This window comes from Bombus bifarius, unplaced genomic scaffold (genome assembly GCF_011952205.1).
Source record: "Bombus bifarius isolate JDL3187 unplaced genomic scaffold, Bbif_JDL3187 scf7180000007966, whole genome shotgun sequence".
Lineage (NCBI taxonomy): Eukaryota > Metazoa > Arthropoda > Insecta > Hymenoptera > Apidae > Bombus > Bombus bifarius.
In genome coordinates, this window is record NW_022884352.1 from 462,291 (window position 1) to 486,122 (window position 23,832).

The following is a 23,832-nucleotide window of genomic DNA, read 5'->3' on the forward strand; positions in this document are numbered from 1 at the left end:
TTAGTAGATATTCGTCACGTTCACAGAAATGTACAAGATTTTACGATACATCTGTTAAAAATATGTATAAGAAGATCTCGCGTGTATCCGTCAGATCGAGCACGACTTCCGGCAAAGTTAAAACGCTTGACCGATTTTACAATCTTGCTATATCGCAAAGACTACTATAACAACCCCTTTAACTCGTAAGACGCGTCTTGTCTGCGGCTCATACAAATCTTTCTCAGGCTACTTTATCTCAAAGACGACATCGCTCACTAGTCACGGGAAATGGCTCTCGCAATCTTTTCCGTGAATGCCGGTTGCGAGTCCGCTCGACATTCACAGGATATTAAATGAAAACATTGGACCGTTTTCTAGTAGACGGAACTACCTAATATTTGCCAAGAACGATATCGCAAAGGAACCATCAGCAGACACAGGTTCTTTTCTTTCTTGGTTGGTTGCTTGCTTACTCGCGAGCTGGTCGCAGTGCCTACTTCCGCCGAGGCTAACTTATACCCTGGTTAAACGTGAAAACCCGGAGACGAGAAGCAGAAGATCTGGAAGGAGGCACGTGAAATCGTATAAGACCGAGATACGCCTTAAAATAATCTTGCCATTTCGCTGGTACGCGCTGCATAATGCCACAGACAGCCGCGGTACGCTCGACTCGAGCCGAATAAACCCAGAGATGAGTAGATTTTATCGCTATCAATTTACAATACGGCCCTCCACGACCACACCGCGACAGGTTTTACGACCCCGTTTTGGTCAACTAACACAAAACGGATCTTATCGACCGCACCCCGATTGTTTGCTCAAATAGAGAAGCAATTTTATAGTTTATACGCCGCCGCAAGCCGAAATGAATGTTTTCATTCCCCTCGAATTACCGAAACATCCCGAACCCTTTATTTTTTTTATATTTATTCCTTTTTTCTTTGTGTTTTTCCTAGTGTTTTTCCGCTTTTGTTTCCGTATTGAAAAACGTCGATTGGAAATTTTACGCGTAACAGATTAGCACAACTTTGTCCTCGCAAACCATCGAGAGGTCGAAACAATGGACAACGCGGAATCGAATATTCCAGCGAAATTTTATAACAGTACCGGTCCGTTTATCGCCGCTTTTTCGAGCATGACCATTGGAAAGAGACTCGTAATCGAGCGCCAACGATGATCCGGCAAACCATCATCGCATTTACGGATTGAATATCAAGACTCATCATCGGCGATCAATAGCCAACAAAATACCATGGCGCTGCATCGATGCAGATAAACAACAAACGGTTACTCTGATTCACCAACGCGATATAATGTTTCATTGTTGTTTCGCGTTGTATCATTAACGGAAGATAATTATCCGGTAAAGTGTCCCGTTACGTTTGACGCGGCCGTGACATCCTGGCTGTTCGCGGAACCTTGGGAATCGCAGCTAAACGAAACGGTCGATTCGTCGAACCTTAATGATCTCGATGAATCGTACCGTGTCGGGTTCTCACACAGAACAAAATATTTCTTTGATATTTCGTTAATTATTTTTCGCACTTTGTGGAACGTGGTACGCACCAAGATTTCCGGTGTACTCGCACGCGAGGTCTCCCTGTAAGTCGAGTGGCTCCGTACTCGGTTCAGGCAAGATTATCGGTGTTAACGATGCCATTCTGATGATAGGGTACGTGTACGGCGAGTCTACGCGACTAAAGCACCGTTAGTGCGTATGTTGGCACGTACGGTTACGTGTAATTAAATCGGCGTCGGGTCCACCCCGCACGCTCTTACCCGTTTATTAATTAACGCGTTTCGTAGGAAATTATTACCATGCGATAAAACCCGTCTGGGTTTTATTCGTTGGTTATTTTCATTCATTCCCGATCGCGAAAGTAATTAATTACAATCATTATCCAATATCCAGTGTATTTCGGGTAAGTTTATTGCAGGCGACGCCGACAACTTTCCAACGAGTACATTCGACGTTTTTTCAACGAAGCTGGATTTAATCGCGAGAGCCGACTAATGGAGTGCAACCTTCGCAATAATCGAACTCCTCTTTTCTCCACGTTTTGTTATGACACGTGTGAACCATCGGCGATACAGTTTTCGTCGTACAGAGACTGACCGAGGACGTGGATTGGGAGGACGCGTTGCTGTTGCAAATATCGAGAAGTTTCTCGATCGATCCCGGTACCGTGGGTTTAAATCTTCCGCCGAGAGCGCGGGCTCCACGAAGAATAGCCTTTTGGATCGCCTTCTCCGCTTCTTTTCGCTCGTATTTCATGCACTCGATCTCCTTCCGCAATTGGTACACCTACGAATAGGATATTTTATTGTCGTGCAAAGGTTGCCGCATCGAACCGATTGACTGATTATTCGAATATCTTTGCGAACGAAACCCTTAAGCAGCAGAGAGTGGATTCATAGCGAACGATATTCTACACGGATAAACGAATCAGTTCGTTATTCACTGACAACGAATTATTCGTAAGAAGTCAGTCAACCGGTCGATTCGCGCGAAAATTATATCCCACTTCGCTTTCCAACTTTTGAATTCGATTGCTCTCGCATTTTGGACAAGATCTCGGCGGGCTTGTACGCTCTCTTCCCGGACACGTTTTTGGACTCGCTTGAACGCATTTCTTGACCGGTTGTTTAGACGGACACGTTACCGGTTGGGTGCGTTTCGACGTAGAACACACATCTTCGACCTGCTTGCAGGATCTCTTGCGTTCACTACCTGAACACGACACTTCCTTCTGTTTCTTCGGTTTTATCCGAGGACAGGGTACATCCCGAATATATTTTCTAATCACTTGCTTCTGCGGGCATGGTATTACTTTCAAATGCGTTGGCATCGCCTTCCGTCGCTTCGATATCGACAATTTTCCTGATTAAATTCGATACATGATTCGGAAATTTGATGACCCGAAGCCCAAATGGTCATCGCGTGAACGTGCCTCCTGTCGAGAATTCGATATGGCGCTCTCGAATATGTCAATGTCGAATGGATATTTTATTCGTAGAATTTCGTATATAAAATGCGAGTCCACGGAGAACAGATATTTCTTCTTTCATTTTTTATTGTCATTTTTTCTACTTTTCATCAATCTCATACGCAGTTTCTTTTTACGATTGCCATTCTCCGGGTTGCCCTTCGATTGCAACGCATTTGCAAGATTGTCCTCTGGCTTCTGTGAAAGCGGCCGTTTGTTCGTGTCAGATGGCACGTTACGGCTGAACGAAGAAAATTCAGTGGCAAAACGCGACGTGCCGCTAAAAGCAGCGAGGCCACTCTCATACTCGGCACTGTCGCGTTTTAATTTGCTGTTCTCGTTCTCCAATCGAGCGATCTCTTTCTCCAGCTGTGCCATACGTTTGTCCTTCTCGGTGGTCTTTTTTATCTTCTTGTAGATCTTCCTGTTCTCCGTGGACATCGCCAGGGACGATGAAAGGTTCCGAGTCGGTGATTAAAATTGTGGCTGATGTATGTGCCGGAAATTGGTTACATTCTTCATAGCGGAAAAAGGTGTCGCCACCTAGCAACAAGGAAACATATGAAAAATCCCGGCTCGACCGTCCCGTTGAAAATCGTCTTTTATCGCGGTACAGGGCCATCGAACATTCCACTTGGTGAAATCAAATCCATCGATTTCGTTTCATATAAAATATACGTGCGCACGTATTAAACTTTGCCGCGTTCCAACGTTCCGCGATGTTAGTTGTATGCGTGCATCTCCCTTCGTACGTGTCGCTTTTCACGCACGCAATCATAGTGTACCACGGTTGTGGATGGAATGAACAGGACGACGTTCGTCGAAGCGGCAAATCGTCCCTCATTTTCTGAATCGTCCGACTAAATGGAACATCCTCGCCGACGCGAAAACGTCGCAATATTTTCAACACGACCTCGTAATAATATCGTTTACAAGCAAGATCCCACGGCTAGAAAATTCAGTACTTTCCTCCGGTTCTTTATTCGATTAAAGCGCGGAGTCCTTATAGTTCCGAGCGGAAACTCCGCCAGCCAGACAAACGATGGTCGCTCGCCTCCAATTCTCCTCACACCCCTCGGTCGTTACCTCTTTTTCATCCGGATACTGTAACGGCCTGTTGCCGGTACCGATATTGACGAGGCTTTAATACAGACCTCGCTGCATTAACAGGCTTCGGAATATCGTCGCGGATTCGCAAACTACCCAGCTGCCTTTAAATATTTATAAAAAGCCGGGCATGTCCGTGGAATCGGGCGCCGCGCCGGATCGTTTCTCCTTCCTTCGTCATCCGCGAACGTGCACGGATCGTACAAGGCTAAGTCCGGCTTAGGCAAATAAATTTCCCTGGAGTTCGTTTATCGAATTCCTCAACGTGGGTCATCCCCCGCTCAATTTCAACCCTTTGCAACAACACGAACACTGCGAAGGGTTCGTCTTACCATGTTCGACTATAGTTTCGATACGTGTCGCACGGACGCGCGCGAACGCCACCTCCATCCTGCTCTGTACACATATGCCAGCCAGCCGAATTTATTTAACCCAATTAAGGAACCCCGTTGAGAATCTCCGAAGTGACTGCTCGACCAATTGAAAGTTACACGTGTTTTTGTCAGCTCTTGTTTAACGGCAAAGCTAGCGGGGAACGGAGGTGAAACCGGATACCAGACAAGCAGGAGAGATTAAAAGAAGAAAAAGAAGAAGGAAAACGAGAGAGGGTGTTCTGTAAGCGAGTAAGTGTTCGCTCGACTAAGAAGCCCCCTATCGACGACGGAGAAACCACCGAACCCGTTGCCTGTACCAGGAATCGGGGAAACGGATATACTGTTTCAAGATCGTTGTGAGAAGATCGATCGACTTTTACCCTGCCTTTAATTAGCGACCCGTTAGGTAAAGGGATAACGCCGTAGCGGGGTAAGCGTAATCAATTCAAGAAACGAAGACCGACAAGAAAACGCTTGGCGAGGTTTTACGAGCAAAGCATAAAGCAAAGACGAAGTAGATTGATAGAGATGAAATATCAAGACGATGAGTAGAAAAGCGCGAGCTTTGTGAACGTTCCAAATATATTAAAACTGCCACGAGTTTCTTTTCTCTTTCAAAGATTTTTATTTCTTGCTCGATTCGCGAGTTAAATCTCTTTCTATTTTCAAAATCGTACGCGTGCCGACTTTTTTAGTCGCTGACCACGCACAAACACATCTACAGAGAGAGAGAGAGAGAGAGAGAGAGAGAGAGAGAGAGAAATCCAATTACCGCCTATGCCACATTTGGTATGATACGAATGGACTCGATCCACTCGGAGCTGCATCTATTTCGCATCAGGTGGAAGCCAATTGCACGGACCACGGCAATCGCAACCCCCGCCTCCGATAGCTTTCGGTTAAATTATTATAATGTCGAACGAACAAAGCATAGCTCATCGGAAATTCTATGCTAATGAATTACGAAATCGAATCTGACTACAGCAACGTTCGCCGCGGCAATACTCTTTCACCCTCCCTGTTCAATTACCGATACTGCAGCGAAACATATTCCGGTATTTCGTGGAATTTTTCATCGATGATCGTAAGCGAGACTCATTGGTCGCTAATGGAGATGTTAAAAAAAGAAAAGAAGCGAGGGGAAAAGGAGAAGAAATAACGTTACTACCGGCAGATAGGATCTTGACGGGAAGAGAGCGTTGTTGATACTAGCTCCATCCTCTTTCGTGCAACTCGTCAATTACGGAACACGTAATGAATGAGCGCCTTCATAATTCGCGAAAAAAACTTATCTCCTCGTCCCTTTAACGCATCAACGGCTGCCGTCAACAGGCGCCCATACGCTTGGCTTAGCTCGGGACGTAGTAATGATTCTACGGAACAGAAGTAAATGTAGAAGACCCGCCACCTTCGTGTCTCCGCTATTTCTCGTCGCGACAGACCGTATAATGCGAGCACGACCGTGTCGCGACAGAGAGCGCACACGTATAGAAAGTTTCACCGAAACATCGTCTCGACGATCCTTGACTGAAATTCAGAAGTTGCGTTTCCTTCTCCCTTTGCTCTCCTTCCCCCCACCCGTCTCCCATCGTTTCTTTTCCATTTCTTTCCTTTTTTTTTTCTTCCTTTTATTTTTTATTTTGCAAACGCATAATAGTACTTACGCAGCAGGCGATAAGGGTTTTACGCGTGAAAATATAGCGTGAAGAACGCGCATACCCCAACCATTCGCATTCAGGAAAACACGAACGAACGTTATTAAGGATGCTCCTCGTGGACGATACCGAACCGGCTTAATGGATTCAATGTCGAAGGATTTCATTTATCCAACCAATGTGTAAGTGCGTGTTTCGCACGAAGAACGGACTGGCAGACGACAGAAGAAGGAGAAAATTTCCGGGCGGTGCGATAGTCTCTCTCCCCGGGGAAGAACCCAATACGAACGAACTAGACTTCGAAATCCATGGCAATAGCCGAGGAGCGTGCGTGAGCGCGCGCGCGTAATATCGCAAACGCATTTATACTATATGCGTGCAATATGCAAGAACGTTCACACGCACCTCTATACCTTACGAACCTTCCCATTGCATGATGCACTAATCACGGTAAAAGCCATAGCTCGCGTCCGTTATATCCGTTATCCGGCTGTGTCTTGCCTTACTTAATGGAAATATGAGAGGCGTTACTCGTCTGGTGACACGTCTATCCCGTTTTTTTATTTCTAGTAATACCGCGGGGACATTGTTCTACAAACACGGCCGCCGCTGTGTCAACGCGCCGCGTCAACACGGCGTCGAGAGACGTCTCATCGTCGCAGCGCGCCGCGGAGCCTCGACCTCTACCCGAAATTGGACTCGCACTCGCGAAAAACACCGCACGGCCAATACTAATCGACCGCCTCGAAACGCCATGAAACAGATTCTAGTCGTCGATAAGAAAAATCATCGATCGCTTTCGCGCATTTTCATTCATGGTGCTAAATTTCCAAATGTATCGGTGCGATAAAGAGATCGTCATTACGATTCCGTAATTACCAAGCACATGGATATAACGTCAGAGTCAATTAAACACGACACCGGGTATCGTTTCGGTTTTGCATGGTGCACACTGCGATCGCATGGCGTTTTCAAGATTCGAGCTCGGCTAGTCGTGTCCACCTGTGAGCGGTGGAGGGCAAATTGTGATTTATGCGGCCAACATGTTGCCGACTGACGAAAGAGAATTGTGGACGTAATGAGTTATGGTGAGTCGCGGCTTAATGCAAATATATGGTCCGTTGCCATGTAATCAGCCAGTCGCTTGACATCATGCGTGTGTGTCCACGACGGAAGAGAACGCGTTTCACCATGGCCTGCGAATCAAATTTTTCTTCCACGCGAGAAACCGTTTAACGGAGGCGTAGACACGATCGCTGGTAAACGTTTCTCCACAGCGTTCGCTGGCAATCGCGCCATCGTTGCCTAGCTTCCTTATCCGCCCCACAACCCCTCATTCGAACGATATTGGCATATTTTCTGTGTAACTTCAAGGGCGAACGAAGACCTAGACACCCTTCGCTACCGTGGAGATCGCGCCGCACTGACGATAAACCCGCAGACATCAAACGCTATGGGTACCAGGCGTTACTAATTCACCGATAGTTTCGACTATGTTTATTAACGACGAGTAATATTCTTAGATAAATGCGACGATATTCGAGGCGTGACCAGGCATCGCCCCGCAGGCAAATAGTGCGTGAAATGGAAACGCATGCAAATTGCAACGAGTCAACCGGTAAACTACGCGTTAACATTAACGCGTGTTAGTACGTTACCGTGCGACATACAAACGAGCATACATTTTCCGTTCGATCTCGACACGCGATTTCCGCTGTTCGCCAACTCGAAACGTCGCCCGAGAATCCAATAACAAAACGCGAACTAGTTTTCGAAGAGCGGTGCGCAGTCGCCGCGATAGCGAGGGTCTCCAGGACTGTGAGCTCGTTGAAACCAACCCTTGATAGGTGCACTTTTGGGGTAGCCGGCAAGCCCCCTACGCTAGTGACTGTGCTTCAAGCCTCGAGTGCCCAGCGAGACGCGCAAGAGCGAAGGGCTGTGCGTATACCGGCTGTGTCACGAGACGAACTACATCCAAGATGAAATTTCAAATATTCCACGCTTCGCGTTTAATCCTCTTTTTAAGGAGAACCTGTACACGTAAACCCTGCGATGCTGCAGCGGAACTTCCTCTTCCTCAATGGCAGAAAAGGCGATACCGTACTGTAAACTTCTGTTTTACGATGGATGAAATATCCATACCGTAAACTTATTCTTTACGAACGTTTACCTACGCGCATTTTATAATCTGCCGAAGAGTATCGGCTGATGACACGACGACACCATAAGGCTCCGCTTTTAAGCCGAGATTGCCTGTGCTTTGCGCCGGAAGCACACGTGTTTCAAAGGCGGCTCGTCGTCGCGTCTATAAAGAGCAAAAAAAAAAAAAAACAGAGCTCCTGCCGCCACGCTAGATTCCCATCTGTGACGGCGCGTCGCCCTGAGAATCGCGGAGAGACGAAGAATTATGAAAATTACTTAATTCGTTGCTTCCAAAGGGGCACGAAACTCGAACGGATTGCAGACAAGGAAACTGCGTTATTGAAACGTGGTATCTTTGACAAAAGAGCATCTATCGTTGGTCATAGTTCAGTTTGTCTCGAAGGAACTCTCCGAATCGATACGATCGTTCAACCGTACAGATTTTATCAGAATTCTGTCACACGTAGAAACGTTTAGCCTCGTATGAAATCGTCGTTAAGAAATAAACACAACATCTGCGAGGTATATGTTTTGTTTAAACTGTCGTCGATATCGCGGTGAGAACGTACGACGGACGATCGTGCGAAACGTACATCATTAACGCCATATAAATAATCGCACTGGCCTGTCGTCGTATTAGCCTGTTTCATCGAGCGGATGCGCGTGAAAAATAATATCGTCCCCATTACGATATACGTATATGCGTGGAACAGAAAAAAAGGAATAAACGGATTTAAATGGCGGGTAATTAAAAACCGGGAAGTAAAATCAGCCGGGGTTACAGCTCATTAGTTTTCAGCGACGAAGAACGGTAACAGAGGCCGCGAAAACGTCCGTTGAATGCCGGATATAGCAGACGCGTTATGTCATCGGGCGCACACAGCCGCAGAAGCACGCGTGTACGTGTCCCGCGGCGGCGTTAATTGGCCCCGCGATGAATATTACAAAATACCACAGCCTGAAAGGAGAGACACCGCTTTAATTACAATATAATGCGTGTCGGCCGAGCTCCTCGCGTGAAAGACCGATACCTTCTGCCTCATATTACGCTATTACGCGACTGCAGGCAACACCTCGCTTTCATCAAATTGCTTAATATGGAAATCGTTCAAGAAAGTTTCATTCTAGCCGGATCCATTCGGGAAGGCCGAGATGAAGCCAAACGGCATCAAGGATCGCGTGAGCATTGTAAGATGGAGATTCGATCGCGGTAATAGTTGTAATATCCGAAATTTTGGTGATTTGAAATTTGATTTCAGGCCTTTAACTATGCCGACGTTGATGGAAGGGGATCTTTGAGCAAACGAGAGTATAAAATAGCGATGACTGTTGTCTTCGGATGTCGCCCGAACAAAGTAAAGTCCTTTTTTTAAGAAGAAAATAATTTTTTGCTTAAAAAAAGTTTAATTGTTGTCTTGATCTGTAGACGGAAGTGAAGCAGATTTTTCAGTCTACCGAGAGAATTCTGTACGGAGAGTTTGAATCATGGGTGTTCAAGAAGAGTAAAAAGGATGATTCATACGTTAATGCAGATTTATTATTCGCTTTACTGGATAAGGATCGTAGGTATTGTTAACAATAGAGTTTTCAATGAAATCAAGGAGCCTCTGTTGTAGATAAAGGATATTTAATATTGGACGACTTCTATTCTGCAAGCAAGTCTGTCAACTTGAAAGTATTACCGACAATATGGCAAACGATGTTCAAAGAATTAGATCGTTACAGAAAAGGATATATCGATTTTTATGAATTTTTACGTATATTACCGACAACATAAGAGGTAGTCTGACTTAGTACAAATATCTTAAGTATAAAACAATAAAAAATCAAATATTTGTCTTGTATCGTAATCTCCTAATACGTTTACTAAATTAGCACATTATTTATATTCTTATAGATTATATTCGTACGAAAATAATTACGATTTATTTAATAATTATGATAGGACAAAATACAAATTTCTTACCGATGATGTACAAGGTGCGTTATGCTATATGCAGTAAAAATAACTAATACCATGTCACATTATAAGACTACGTACTTGTAAAAAGTTCGTTGCGTAAGAAAAAATAAATATATTTAGATGAAACATATCTAGTCTTAGAACGTTCATTCCTTATCAGAAAATTCTTGGCTTACTAAATGATAGAAATGGGAATTAACATTTTGAATCAATAAATTCGGTTCTTCAAATTCTAAAACTTCGCCATCTCCCATTACAAGAACTCTAAAATAAAAAAGATACGTATCAAACATACACGTTTAGAGTAAACTGTAAAACTAACATACCTATCACAGTACATGATCGTCCTTATCCTATGCGCTATAGTGAGTACTGTAGCGGTCTGGAAGGAAGACTTTATTGTCGCTTGAATAAACTTGTCTGTTTCTTGATCAACGTTTGCCGTAGCTTCATCGATACAGACGATCTATAAGAATAGATTAATAATTAAAAATTATATAAAATAAATTATCTTGTATTTCCAATTTAAAAACTTGATAATACCTTAGCGTTATGTAAAATTGCTCTGACTAAACACAACAATTGCCTTTGTCCTGCACTAAAATTGCTACCACTTTCATTTAAAGTAGCACCAAGACCCCCTAAACGATGTACCAACGAATGAATTTTGCATTTCTCGAGAGCTTTATATATTTGTAAGTCTGGATATTGATTTAGCGGATCGAGATTTTCTCGTATCGTACCCGAAAATAAAAATGGATTTTGAGGTATGATAGCTAATCGAGATCTGAAATGATTTAAACTCTTAGTTGTCTATACTGATAAATTAATCATTTCTTAAATTGGGTAACTAGTTTGACGCAACTTACCTTATTGCATTTAGTTGTAAAGTTCGTATGTTCACGTTATCGATCAATATGCTCCCGGAAGTTACTTCCGTCAATCTAAATAATGAAGCAAACAGGGAACTTTTACCAGCACCTGTACGACCAACAATTCCAATCTTTTCTGCTGGCCTCGTGACAAATGATATGCCATTCAATGATGGCACTAAATGCTCTCTGCATGGTTTAAACATCGATTATAATACTGAATAATAGCATTTAATTAGTTGTGTTAATTACCTATATTTTAAAACGACGTTCCTAAATTCAATTACACCTTGACTCGGCCAAGCATATGGTGGATTTTCTCCTTTTGCAGTTTCTACTGGAACATTCTCTAAATACTGTTTTACACGTTCAACCGCGATCATTTCCCTCTCCGTTTCAACAAATGCGTTTACTACGCCAGATAGCAGCCCAGTCACGGACAATGTGTAAGTAATAATAAGACCTATTAAACCAGGGTCCGCAATGTCATATTGATGTTGTAAAACTGCTATATTGCTCACTCCTGCTAAAAGTGCTACTCCAATGAGTTGTAATCTTAATGCAAGCCACTGGCTTACTGCAAACGACGCAAACTGCGTTTTTTGACTGATTTCTAACAAGAGTTCGTTTGCTTGTTTGAAGCGAGATACCATGCGAAAAGCTCTAATGGTAGATAGTCCATGTAGAGTTTCATTAAAATGTGCATATAATGGTGAAAGTGCGGCACTAGATAAGCGCTTCAATTCTCTCGATGTTAATCTAAAAATTTTAATAAAATAACATGTGATTCGAGACACATTCGCGTAATGTTTCAAGCAACACACCTATAATGATTTTGAATCCAATGATAAATCGGTATCAATGGCGCCAGTACCAAAAGTATCCACGGTATTCCATAGGCTATGACAATAACTGTTGCAATCAATCCAAATAGCTGAGCGAATAATATATTAGCGATGAAAGGAAGACTATCATCGACTGTATATGTATCGGACGAAAACCTATTTAGAATTCTTCCAAATGGTTGAATATCAAAAAATACAGCTTTAGCCTAAGGAAATATCCTATGTTATTCGGGCTATATATTTTAGCATGATATTAGGTATTTTTTATGAAGCTTACATACCCGTACTACAACCTTTAAAAGTTGTTTGTGTATAGAAATTGCTGCTTGAATTCCACCATATGCAAACATAAATGCTCTCATTAATGTGAATAATGTATTAAATACAGCTAATAGCGAATATACCGTTAAATAATAATTAGTGCTTATATTATAATTGTCAAAGACATGATTTAATCGTAAAGTTGGTGAGCTATCTGTGATATTAGTTACACTTTTGTTACTGTGAGTAACCCAATAAGAAAGCCATAAATCCGTGACGTTTTTGGAACTTTGCATTAGGAACATAGAGAGCATTATTGAAATTGCTAAATAATATCCTATTGCTTTTATGTAACAATTATATACACCAAGTTGAACTTTGCCTTTTTCTTTATATTCTTCATCAAGCAAGGGATCCTTTTTGTTTTTATCAGTTTGATATAGTTCTCTTGGTAAATCATTTATGGATATGCTGTCTAAGTCTGGCTCTATAGACTCTGAAGATAATAAGTAATCTTCTATATCAGGTAACATGTCACTTGGTTTACCCTGATTAATGATTCTGCCTTTTGACATTTCTATTACTAAATTTGCATACATTAAATATCGAGTTTGATGAGTACATAACAATCTTGTTTTGTTATTCAGTAAACCCATAATAACACGTTTAAATATATAACTAGCAACTTTTGGATCTAAAGTCGCCAAAACATCGTCTAATAAATAAATATCTTTATCCGCATAAACAGCACGTGCCAAAGAAATTCTTGTCTTTTGACCTCCACTTAACGTGTTTCCTGCCTCACCAATAGGTGTTAGATCTTTCTTAGGCAAGGAATTTAAATCAGCACTGAGAGCACATGCTTTCAAAATATTCCTGTTATAAATAATTTACTTAAATTACGAATACTGCAATATTTTTTCTCAAATACAATTCATCAATACTTACTTATATTTATTGTAATCATATGATTTCCCAAAAAGAATGTTGTCTCGAATTGTACCACGTTGCAACCACGGATTTTGTTTTACATACGCAAAACCGTTTTCGATGTCATTTACTGCTATCGTACCACGGACTTTAATAATTTCACCTAAAATACCATCTAAAAGTAGTGATTTTCCGCTACCTACTTCTCCTATAATACCAATTAAGTGTCCCTAGAACAAAGTACACAATTCATAAAATTTAATTCAATTAAAATAGATTGCAATGTTATTACCTTTGGAACAGTAATATTAATGTCATGTAGACTAAAAATAGCATCATCTTCAAAGGTAACAATCTTTCTAGACTCTGAACTACCAGATGGGCTTGTGACATCTTTAGGAGTAGTAAGACCATTTTCTTCTATATTTTGATCTGTGTTTATGCTAAACATTGTATCCTGAAGCACTAGATCTATTCCAGGCGGTGGTTTTGAATAATATAATGACATATCCGCATCTGGTAACTATATTAAGTTGAACTTAATTAATATTTTTTAATCAATTTTAAGCCTATAAAACGTAACTAAACTGCAACCTTAACTCACATCTAACATTTTCTGAATTCTCTTAAGTGATACCCAAGCTTCTGTAAGACCATTCAAAACCCATGGAAATGCATTTAGTGGAGCTATTAACATGTTCAATAATGCCATACTAGTAAATACTGTCTTTGCATCAAGTTCATGTCCAAGGAGTACATACGTAGCAAATGTTAATATAGATATCAATACAGGTGTTGTAGCCCAAAAGTAAACACATAAAGCATCTAGATATTTTCTACCCCGTAAATATTTAATCTCATTTTCACGCAATTCTGTATAAAAAAAACGAAAATATAAAATATCATGTACGAAGATGAGAGAATGATAAAAAAACAAATTCGTATTTCTGAAGATTCACTAACTTGATATATTGCGCAAAAAATGGTCTTCCCACACATTTAATTTAATCGTAGTTATTCCACGTAATGTTTCTCCTACAAGTCTCACCCTTTGATCTTTACATTCCATTAATTTCGTGCTATATTTTCCAATTTGAGTTGCTATCGCTTTATTTATAGGTATAAGTATTATTGCAAAAGCAATTCCAGCTAAGAATGAAACTCCTATTAGCTTGTATAGAAGATATAATGTTACAATTAACTGAAAAACATATAAATATAGAAGTATATTAAGTGCTCATAAATCGATTTTTAATAGAGCTATAGAATAAAATAAGAAATTACTTGTAATGGTATACTCCAAAATGCATGAAAACTTGCACAACTGTTAACAAGTCTATCACTATCCGTACTCATGAAATTAGCAATTTCACCAAAATTAAATTGCTGCTTCAATTGGATATTTGAAGAGTGCAAAATCTTTCTATATAACAAAGTTACAACTGTACAACGAATTTTTAAACCAACTACTGACATCCAGAAGGTGAAATGAGTATTACAAAATGCTCCTAAAATAAGAAAATCGTTAGGGCCTCCAGCAAACATATTCCTTATTCAAGGATTAGTCAGTTTTATGAATACCTACCTATTAAAGCACTTATAAATATTAATGATGCATATAGGTATCCATATAAGATAGGTTCATTTTTGTCTTCAATAAAACCGATTAATTTGCTCAGTATTAATGGTCCCATAAATGAAGTAGAGTCAGTGATAAATTTTAATATTCCAACAGAATAAAACTCCCAACCAAAGCATTTATGCAATAAGTTAAACAAGGTCATTTTGTTTGTAACTGTTTGAACATGTGCTTCTGATATTGACTCAAAATTTTCTACTTGATTATTTATATCATTTGGCTACAATGTATTTATAAATGTGAAAGTAACTATTTTGGTCATTAACATAGTTGAAAAAGTATAATATTACATTTACCATATTTTGTAGATGCTTGTCGATCTTTTGATTAATTGTATTAGTGCTGATATATTCCGGTAAATCAAATAAATCATCTGAATGATTTAATAAACCATGAACACCCTTTTCCATTAATGAATTTACCCAATGAAATATAAGTTTGGAAGATGTGGTTGCATCCTCCATAGCAGTCCCAAGATAAATTGGGTCCTGCCCTTCGGGAAATCTTACATAAGAAGAATTAGGAGTACTCAATAGTGCAGTTTGTTCTCCTATCTATAAACATATTTCTCATTGATTTGTGATATCTATATTTACTTAATAATCCATGATTTTAGATATCATAGTCAATTTGGTAACAGCACATACATTTAGTAGCAGATGTCTGAAATCTCTTACACTGATAAGCAAACAAAAAACACTAATCACTGATAATATGAACCACTATATTTGGAAATAAATAACTTATAATAACTTACTTCATTAAATTGAGATGATCTCATATCTTGTAAATTACTATGACTGGGTATCAATGTTATAGCATAAAGTATTAATAGAGTGACGACACTGATACTAAATCCCAATGACAAATTTGGTAGAACATCATTTTGAGGATTGTACTTGATATGACTTCTTAACAGCAATGTAGAAATAACAATCAATAAAAATATTAATGCCCGAAGTGAAACTGGGCCACGTGGATTAAAATTCCTTCCTCTTCTTAAGCTTGTTATGAAACAAAGATGAACAACCCATGCTAATCCTTCAGTACCTGCCACAAGGTAGTCAATAGGTTTAGCTGATGTAACTTTATCTTTGACTGCAGTTAATATTAGATCATATTCTTGTGTGTTAGAAATAACAGAAGATTCAGTGATATTCTGAATGCTGTTCTTTGGGAAAAGAATTGATTTTGCAAAATCAATAGTACGATTCCATTCATCTTGTATATGATGTAATATACTTGAATCCTCCAAAGATACATCTGGCTTTTTAGTTGATGTCATAATGTATTCTTGTATCTGATCATTACTAGATAATACATGCTTTGGTGGAGCAAGAACAGTATTACTAAGAATAATATATGCTCTAAGTATAGGAAGAATTATAAGGCACACTGTAATTATAAGTCTCAACTTTATAACATAATTAGAGCCAAAATGACGAATAGGATATATGTTTCTTTTTCCACAGTGATAAGCAGAAATTATAGCGATACAGATTAAAACTGGAATCTAAAAAGTATTTTAAAAGATATTATAATATGTATGATTTATGCACATGAAACATCAGTGTCAATGAATTACCTGGAGACAAAGTTGTTGAAAGCAAATATCAAGATCATGGGTATCTGGATTTAAAGGCTTAATGCCTCCACTGTATCCACATAATTCTGTCCAATTCCATTTCCATGTTTCTTCATCATCATCAGTTAACCACCTATCCATATTTAAAATCTACAAATAAGTTCAAACTAAAAAATGCACCTTTGTAAAACAAAGTATATTACAGAAGAATCAATGCCTACTTATGTAGACACAATATCTACTTTGTAATAAGTTGTAGAAGTATGAAATTCCTATTGCACATAATTAACAACTAAGCACTTATTATTTTGTAAAATTTCTTATCTGTTATTCCAAATACCAATTTGTTTGCAAACATTGTTTGAAATAATAAGAGACAACCTACAATAACATAACAGATTTGCCATATTATAATGTACTTACTGATGAAATATGTATTTCAGTTTATAAACTAATATATATATATATGTATCTTAATATTTATTATATATATCGTGGTACATCATATTTCGAATTATACAGTCTCATATCAAAGCAAACTTGTAGGTTAGGTTTTTGATGACAGCCAGTGTCGATGACGTATATGATATGGATTGTATAAAAAACATACATTAAATTAAAAATAAAAACAAAAGCATTATTTTAAAAATGATTTACGTCGCCAGTAAATGTAGAATTACTATATATGAGATATAATACAAATCAATAAATTAATCGTACTGATTGAATTATGTTAAAATTGTGGTTATCAAATAAAACAGTGTGATTAAACATGAATAAGCAAGAAGATACACAAAATAATGCCCCGGATATGACTGTAGATTACAAAAATAACGAAAATGATTCTCAACAAACTTCTTTAAATGAAGTGGATAAAAATTTAAAAGAGGAACTGTTGCATCATATAGCAAAAAGTAAGGCAATTTTTAAGAGTCAACAAAAAGATGATCCAGATTTAACTTTTAAAGAAAAGCTAATAATTGCACGTAATATTCTTAAAAAAAGTTACTGTTTATTCTTGTCCAAATTTGGTCATTATATGAAAAAAGAACACTTAAAGTTTTTCGAAAACTGTAAAGATGAAGATTATGAAGTCGCTTATCATTGTAATAGATTACAAAGATATTTCAACAACTCAAAAAGACAAACAGATGTTAGAAATAGAAGATACCAGGCCTTAAAAACATTAATAGAAAAAGGGGAATACTTTAGTGAAACTGAAATGATGAAAAGAAATCCATTGTTATACGAACATTTAATTGGACAATATATGACTGAGGAGCAAAAGAAACTTAGGGATAATATAGATACTAAAAATATTACTTTTGTGAATTTATTAATGGAAAATATTGAACGGGATAATTTAAAAATGAAACAAAAATTACAAGAGGAAGAAGAACAAAATGTAATAGAGGAAAATGATACAGATGAAGAACAAGAGGATATATATGATTCAAAGGATAATGAAGAAAAAACTACATATTGGGGTAAAACATCCAGCTTAGAGAATGAAATAGAACATAAAAATGAAGCAGTAAAAAAGCCACATTGCATTTCAAAATCTGAAAAGCAAGTATTAAAACAAGAATTTGTGACAAATATGTACCAAAGCTTTTTGGATGGGAAAGATTTAGATTTTGATTACAGGTATTTATAAGTATAATATTTAATTTCATAATGGGATTTTAGTTTATTGTTTGTACATTATAAATATATTTTTTATATCTTTCCAGTACTGTTGATGACAATGAAGCATATGACAACATAGATATAAGAACACAAGATGAAGAAGATAAATATTTTGATTCAGAATCACCTGAAACTATAGGTCCAACTGAAGATACAAATGAAACTGAGACTGAGGATGAACTGGATATTTATATGAAATCATTGAAGGTTAATTGATATTTCACAGCTTATGATCAGTTCATATTAAAAGTTCTGATTCATAAAAAGATTGTTTATTCAATAGGAGCAGGTTGCTACAGATAGGCTCCCCTTGGATAATCTCGTATATGATGAATACTCTCAGATGTAATCTTGTACATGTACAATAATTTACATGCAATATTTATAAATAAAAAAGTATAAAATCTATAAAAATATGAACATTTATTTACTCCTTCAATCAATGATATCATAAGCACATTATCTACTAAATAAAATAATTAAGATCTTGATAAATATTCAATTTAGTAGAGGAAAATTATAAAATCAATATTTATGATTAAATATCATGAATTATTAAGAGAAACCTTTTTTATAGTTCAATATAAATAGAAATAATTTTATCTGTTATAACAACAAATATTATATATATATATATATGTATAATATATACAAATATTAGTCTTTGTATATCAGTACATCTAATTCGAAGTACATATTTGTAATTACTGCAAAGTACATATCTGTAGGAATATATATTTCTATGTCCATGATAATTACATATACTAGTATATACATACAGTTCATATGGAGCGTGTCACTTTCAGCGGTGGGTGTTTCAAGTGCGGGAAATAAGTGTAGAGTTTTTTTTAAGAAAAAGAAAATGGTAAGCATAAATTTAAACTTAAAAAGCATGTTAAATCCTTGCTTATGGAAACAGTCCATTATATGCCAATCGAATTCGAACGAAAATATAAGAAATTATCCTTAGCAAAATTATTTTAGTGTCATGAAGGTTAACTGTCGTCAAAATTTCGTTGTTTATATTGAACATTTCAGTGAATGTTTAAGGTCCGTCTGACATTTTTTAATCTTTTATTAAGTGCGATATAAAAGTCATTTTAATAATACATTTTCTTTTATTTAATAATATTTTGCTAAAATTATAACCTCTAACTTTAATCAAACATTGTATCAAAAATAATAAAACTTGAAACTTGCATCAAGAATATTTTAATTATAGTACATTTTTATTATAAATGCATTCTAAATTAAGAGGATTATTTGCTTGTTGCATAATTTATGTAATTCTTTCGTTTTATAAATATTAATGGGTTAGTTTTATAGTTATAATATAGTAGATTAGTTCCTCCTTGCTTCTTTTCTATCATAGAAGCATAAAATGGTGCATGCTTGCATTGAGTGGCTTACCTAGCATGGTACTACCTGGTGTTCCTGGTAGGTATCTTTATTTTTCTCGCAGCCAATGACACCTGCTATAACGGGAGTAGAAGAGCAAGAAAAACTACTTGAAGATGCAATTGGTGTGGTTAAAGTACAAGCTTTTCAAATGAAACACTGTTTGGACAAATCCAAATTGATGGATGCATTAAAACATGCAGCTACAATGTTAGGAGAACTTCGAACATCTCTTTTAAGTCCAAAAAGTTACTATGAATTATGTATCCTTATTAATTTTAAATAACTAATTACTTTTAATAATAAGATAACAACAATATATATGTTTCTTTACATTTAATGTTAGACATGGCTATTACTGATGAACTAAGACATTTAGAACTTTATTTGTTAGATGAATTTCAGAAAGGGAGAAAAGTTACAGATTTATATGAATTAGTGCAATATGTTGGAAATATTGTACCCAGACTGTAAGTTTATTATAGAAGTATCATGCCAGTATACATTATGCACATTAAGTTTGCTATTAATCATGATATCCTAATAATATATATATTCTTATAGGTATCTACTTATCACTGTTGGATTAGTATATATCAAAACAACACCTGGATTAAAAAGAGACTTATTAAGAGATTTGGTAGAAATGTGTAGAGGAGTTCAGCATCCTTTAAGGGGTCTCTTTTTAAGGAATTACCTACTACAGTGCACTCGTAACATTTTACCAGATGTTGCTGAAGAAGATGATGAAGATGGAAGTGTATGTATAAAAGCAAATTATACAAATTATGCAATTATGCAAAAGCAAATAATTATTCTTTCTTAGGTCCGTGACAGTATAGACTTTGTCTTGATGAATTTTGCTGAAATGAATAAATTATGGGTACGCATGCAACATCAAGGTCATACTAGAGATAGAGAAAGAAGGGAAAGAGAAAGAGAAGAACTTAGAATATTAGTGGGAACTAATCTTGTACGACTTAGCCAGTTGGAGTCAGTTACTTTAGAGAAATACAAAAAGGTTGATCTTAAATACATTTAATTTGTTGAAGTATTAAAAAGCGTTTGTTATTGGCTAATAATAATGGTTTTTAGCGTGTTTTACCAGGCATTCTAGAACAAGTAGTCAGTTGCAGAGATGCAATTGCTCAAGAATATCTTATGGAGTGCATAATACAAGTAATTAAAATAACGAAAAATGTTTGAAGTAACAGTGTAGTATAATTAATAATATATCCATATTTTTATTTAGGTTTTTCCTGATGAATTTCATCTACAAACTTTAAATGCATTTTTAAAATCTTGTGCTGAGTTGCAGAATGGTGTAAATGTAAAAAATATAATTATTTCGTTAATAGACCGTCTTGCAGCATTTAGTCAAAGATCAGATGGTGTGGGAGGACCAGGAAGTCCTAATCAAGTGCCAGGAATTCCACAGGATGTAAAACTTTTTGATGTTTTCAGTGATCAGATAGCTATAATTATACAGGTAGATATAATTTGTGAAATAGAAGGATATATAGTATTAACTAAATTTTGCTGAATTTATAATTTCTGTGATGATGAAGTACTACATAGATTTGATATTAATGTGATCACTTACCAATATATAAGTTATCCTTACTCACTTAGTTTAAGTCTGAGAATTATTTTTAGTAATAATTACTGAATTAATAATCTTTTTTATTGTTAAAATTAGTTATCATTTGCAGACTAGACAAGATATGCCCCCAGAGGACATAGTTTCTCTTCAAGTAGCTCTCATTAATTTAGCACATAAGTGTTATCCTGATAGAGTAAACTATGTGGATAAAGTTTTGTTAACAACTGTTCAAATATTCCAAAAGCAGAATGTAGATAAGTATGTATAATACAATAGAATTAAGTTTTTAAACGTAATTATGTAACGAATTTAATAAATTTTCAGGCTTGAGTATAATAGTGCTGTATCAAGAGAATTAGTGAGACTAATGAAAATTCCAATAGATAACTATAAAAACATCTTAACTGTTTTGAAGCTTGAGCATTTTGCTCCATTACTAGATTACTTTGACTACGAAGGCAGAAAGTTATTAGCTATTTATATAATAACAAACATTTTAGAAAATGAGACTTTAATACCAACTCAAGAACAAGTAGATGCAGTTCTTTCTATGGTATCTCCATTGGTACAAGACCAACCAGATCAACCCAATATAGAAGAAGATCCTGAAGACTTTGCAGAAGAACAGGGTCTTCTTGGTAGATTAATACATCATTTTAAGTCTGAGACAGCTGATCAACAATATATGATATTAAGTGCAGCCAGAAAACATTTTAGTGCTGGTGGAAATAAGAGAATAAAATATACTCTACCACCAATTGTATTTCAAGCTTACCAACTTGCTTTCACATATAAGGGATTAAAGGATCAAGTTAATAAATTACTAACTTACTTGCTGTAACGTTTAGATTAGATGATTAACTTAATTTTCTGTTTTTGTAGGATGAAATGTGGCAGAAAAAATGTCAAAAAATCTTTCAATTCTGTCATGCAACTATTACAGCTTTAATGAAGGCAGAACTGGCCGAACTGCCATTGAGATTATTTCTTCAGGGTGCAATAGCAATAGGAGAAATTCGTTTCGATAATTTTGAGATGGTTGCTTATGAATTTATGAGTCAAGCATTTTCAATATATGAAGATGAAATAAGTGATTCTAAGGCGCAGTTAGCAGCTATTACATTGATCATTGCTACATTTGAGCAAATGAGTTGTTTTTGTGAAGAAAATGCAGAACCAATACGCAATCAATGTGTTTTATATGCTAGCAAATTATTAAGAAAACCAGATCAATGTAGAGGAATTGCTATTTGCTCTCATATATTCTGGTCTGGAAAATCATTAGCAACTGGTGGAAAAGAGGTGAGTGTTATATATATATTCTTAGTAATATGTAAATATGATTATACATGTGTAGCATTTAATAGTATTATTAAAAAATATAATCAAATAAATATAATTGCGCAATTATTTTAGATGCAAAATAAATCTAGGGTATTAGAATGTTTAAGAAAAGGTATCAAAATTGCAAATCAGTGCATGGATACTTCAGTTCAAGTACAATTGTATGTAGAACTATTAAATCATTACATTTATTTCTATGAGAAAGACAATACTACGGTAAGAATTACTGATGTTCTTGAGAGCTTTTATTAATGTATATATCTTAATAGCTATTTATTTTCAGTTCACTGTTGATATTGTAAATCAAGTGATCGCAAAGATTAAAGAAGAACTCCCCAACCTAGAAGTTAGTGAAGAAACAGAACAAATTCAAAAACATTTAGCTAATACATTAGAACATTTAAGGAATAGAATGGAATCTCCAGAAACGGATGGTCTATCGTATCAAGGACTTGTTCTTTAATGTAACTATTGTATGCGATAATTTTGTACATAAAGCATCTACCAATTATTTTACGAAATGAATATAAATTCTAAAGATAAACGCTTACTAGGTATAGATCACCACAATTTAAACCACATCAGTTTGCTTACAAAAATTGTTAATAATGTATCGCAATTCATTTGTTGACTCATGAAATATAATCTGTATATTTGTTTTAACAAAATGTTGTCAAATTGAACTATTTTTATTACCTCACTGGCATAATGAACAATACTTTTTGTAAAAAAGTATTCGCGATCCACGTCTTGGAGGTCACTTGACCCCGTTACCATTTTCACGTCACATGCGATGTTACCGATACAGTATAATACCAGTTAGAATTAAAACTAGAACCATGTATGAAATTCTAAATAAAATATATGCAGAACACGATATCCCATAATCTACAACGAAGTATAGAATTTTATACTTTTACAATATTTGAGAAAGCATGACACATTATCAAAATAATAAAATACTGTACACACATTACGTATATTACACATGTACATTACACATAGTTAGACGATTCGTTTAATTAGTTTCAAATAAAATTGTAGTCTCATACGCATGAAACATAAAAATGTACATTTTTTAATCTTTTCTATTTTCATTTTTATATTCTCAAATAAGTTATTAATTATATGTATATTATCAAGTATAGATAGTCTGATTCAGAAACTCGCAATACAATTTATCGATAACCCAAACAGATAGATTACGGCCAGTGAAAAGAGTAAAAGATCAACGAAAGGAACAAAAAGATCACCAAAAGCTTGCTTCTGCGGATAAATATATATCAATCAAGTACATCGATCTGTCCAAACTAAGGCTTAAAATTAACATTGTGACCCGATTTAAAAGTAAGACTTAAGACTAAGATTTAAAACTAAAATAAATAATAACTTCCTCGTTATCCCTTGTTATACAATAATGAGGTTTAAAATTAACTTAATCTAGATCTTACAACTG

The 23,832-nt window shown here is 36.5% G+C and overlaps 4 protein-coding genes across 6 annotated transcripts; 2 read left to right on the forward strand and 2 right to left on the reverse strand.

The window, feature by feature from the left end:
• LOC117205390 lies at nt 1–2,849 on the reverse strand. Its single transcript, XM_033443748.1, has 2 exons — nt 2,508–2,849; nt 1–2,287 (listed from the first exon to the last, which is right to left on the reverse strand). Exons 1-2 carry the CDS (start codon nt 2,829–2,831, stop codon nt 1,976–1,978), a joined length of 636 nt encoding a protein of 211 aa, XP_033299639.1. The 5' UTR covers nt 2,832–2,849; the 3' UTR covers nt 1–1,975.
• Nucleotides 2,850–8,827: 5,978 nt separating this feature from the next.
• On the forward strand, nt 8,828–10,063 carry LOC117212899 (EF-hand calcium-binding domain-containing protein 11-like). The gene is made up of 4 exons (XM_033458064.1): nt 8,828–9,435; nt 9,507–9,602; nt 9,674–9,809; nt 9,864–10,063. The coding sequence occupies exons 1-4, from the start codon at nt 9,400–9,402 to the stop codon at nt 10,022–10,024; spliced, it is 429 nt and encodes a 142-aa protein (XP_033313955.1). The 5' UTR covers nt 8,828–9,399; the 3' UTR covers nt 10,025–10,063.
• Nucleotides 9,767–16,855, reverse strand: LOC117212685 (multidrug resistance-associated protein 7). Its single transcript, XM_033457689.1, has 17 exons — nt 16,766–16,855; nt 16,343–16,492; nt 15,515–16,270; nt 15,054–15,311; nt 14,704–14,977; nt 14,403–14,626; nt 14,082–14,319; nt 13,723–13,991; nt 13,411–13,641; nt 13,137–13,348; nt 12,209–13,064; nt 11,907–12,133; nt 11,335–11,841; nt 11,080–11,271; nt 10,754–10,997; nt 10,537–10,676; nt 9,767–10,474 (listed from the first exon to the last, which is right to left on the reverse strand). Exons 2-17 carry the CDS (start codon nt 16,481–16,483, stop codon nt 10,357–10,359), a joined length of 4,887 nt encoding a protein of 1,628 aa, XP_033313580.1. The 5' UTR covers nt 16,484–16,492; nt 16,766–16,855; the 3' UTR covers nt 9,767–10,356.
• A 56-nt stretch (nt 16,856–16,911) lies between these two features.
• LOC117212743 (vacuolar protein sorting-associated protein 35-like) lies at nt 16,912–23,056 on the forward strand. Of its 3 annotated transcripts, XM_033457945.1 has the most exons (13): nt 16,912–17,989; nt 18,076–18,238; nt 19,494–19,692; nt 19,776–19,899; nt 19,994–20,189; nt 20,256–20,450; nt 20,525–20,608; nt 20,682–20,918; nt 21,142–21,290; nt 21,357–21,843; nt 21,915–22,334; nt 22,449–22,592; nt 22,660–23,044. In XM_033457945.1, the coding sequence occupies exons 1-13, from the start codon at nt 17,115–17,117 to the stop codon at nt 22,837–22,839; spliced, it is 3,453 nt and encodes a 1,150-aa protein (XP_033313836.1). In that variant the 5' UTR covers nt 16,912–17,114; the 3' UTR covers nt 22,840–23,044. The 3 variants fall into 3 exon arrangements, with proteins under 3 accessions (XP_033313836.1, XP_033313686.1, XP_033313760.1); XM_033457795.1 differs by lacking the exons at nt 16,912–17,989; nt 18,076–18,238 and adding an exon at nt 18,765–18,896 and having other exon boundaries at nt 19,473–19,692; nt 22,660–23,056; XM_033457869.1 differs by lacking the exons at nt 16,912–17,989; nt 18,076–18,238 and adding an exon at nt 18,765–18,896 and having other exon boundaries at nt 22,660–22,839.
• The last annotated feature ends 776 nt before the right edge of the window (nt 23,057–23,832 follow it).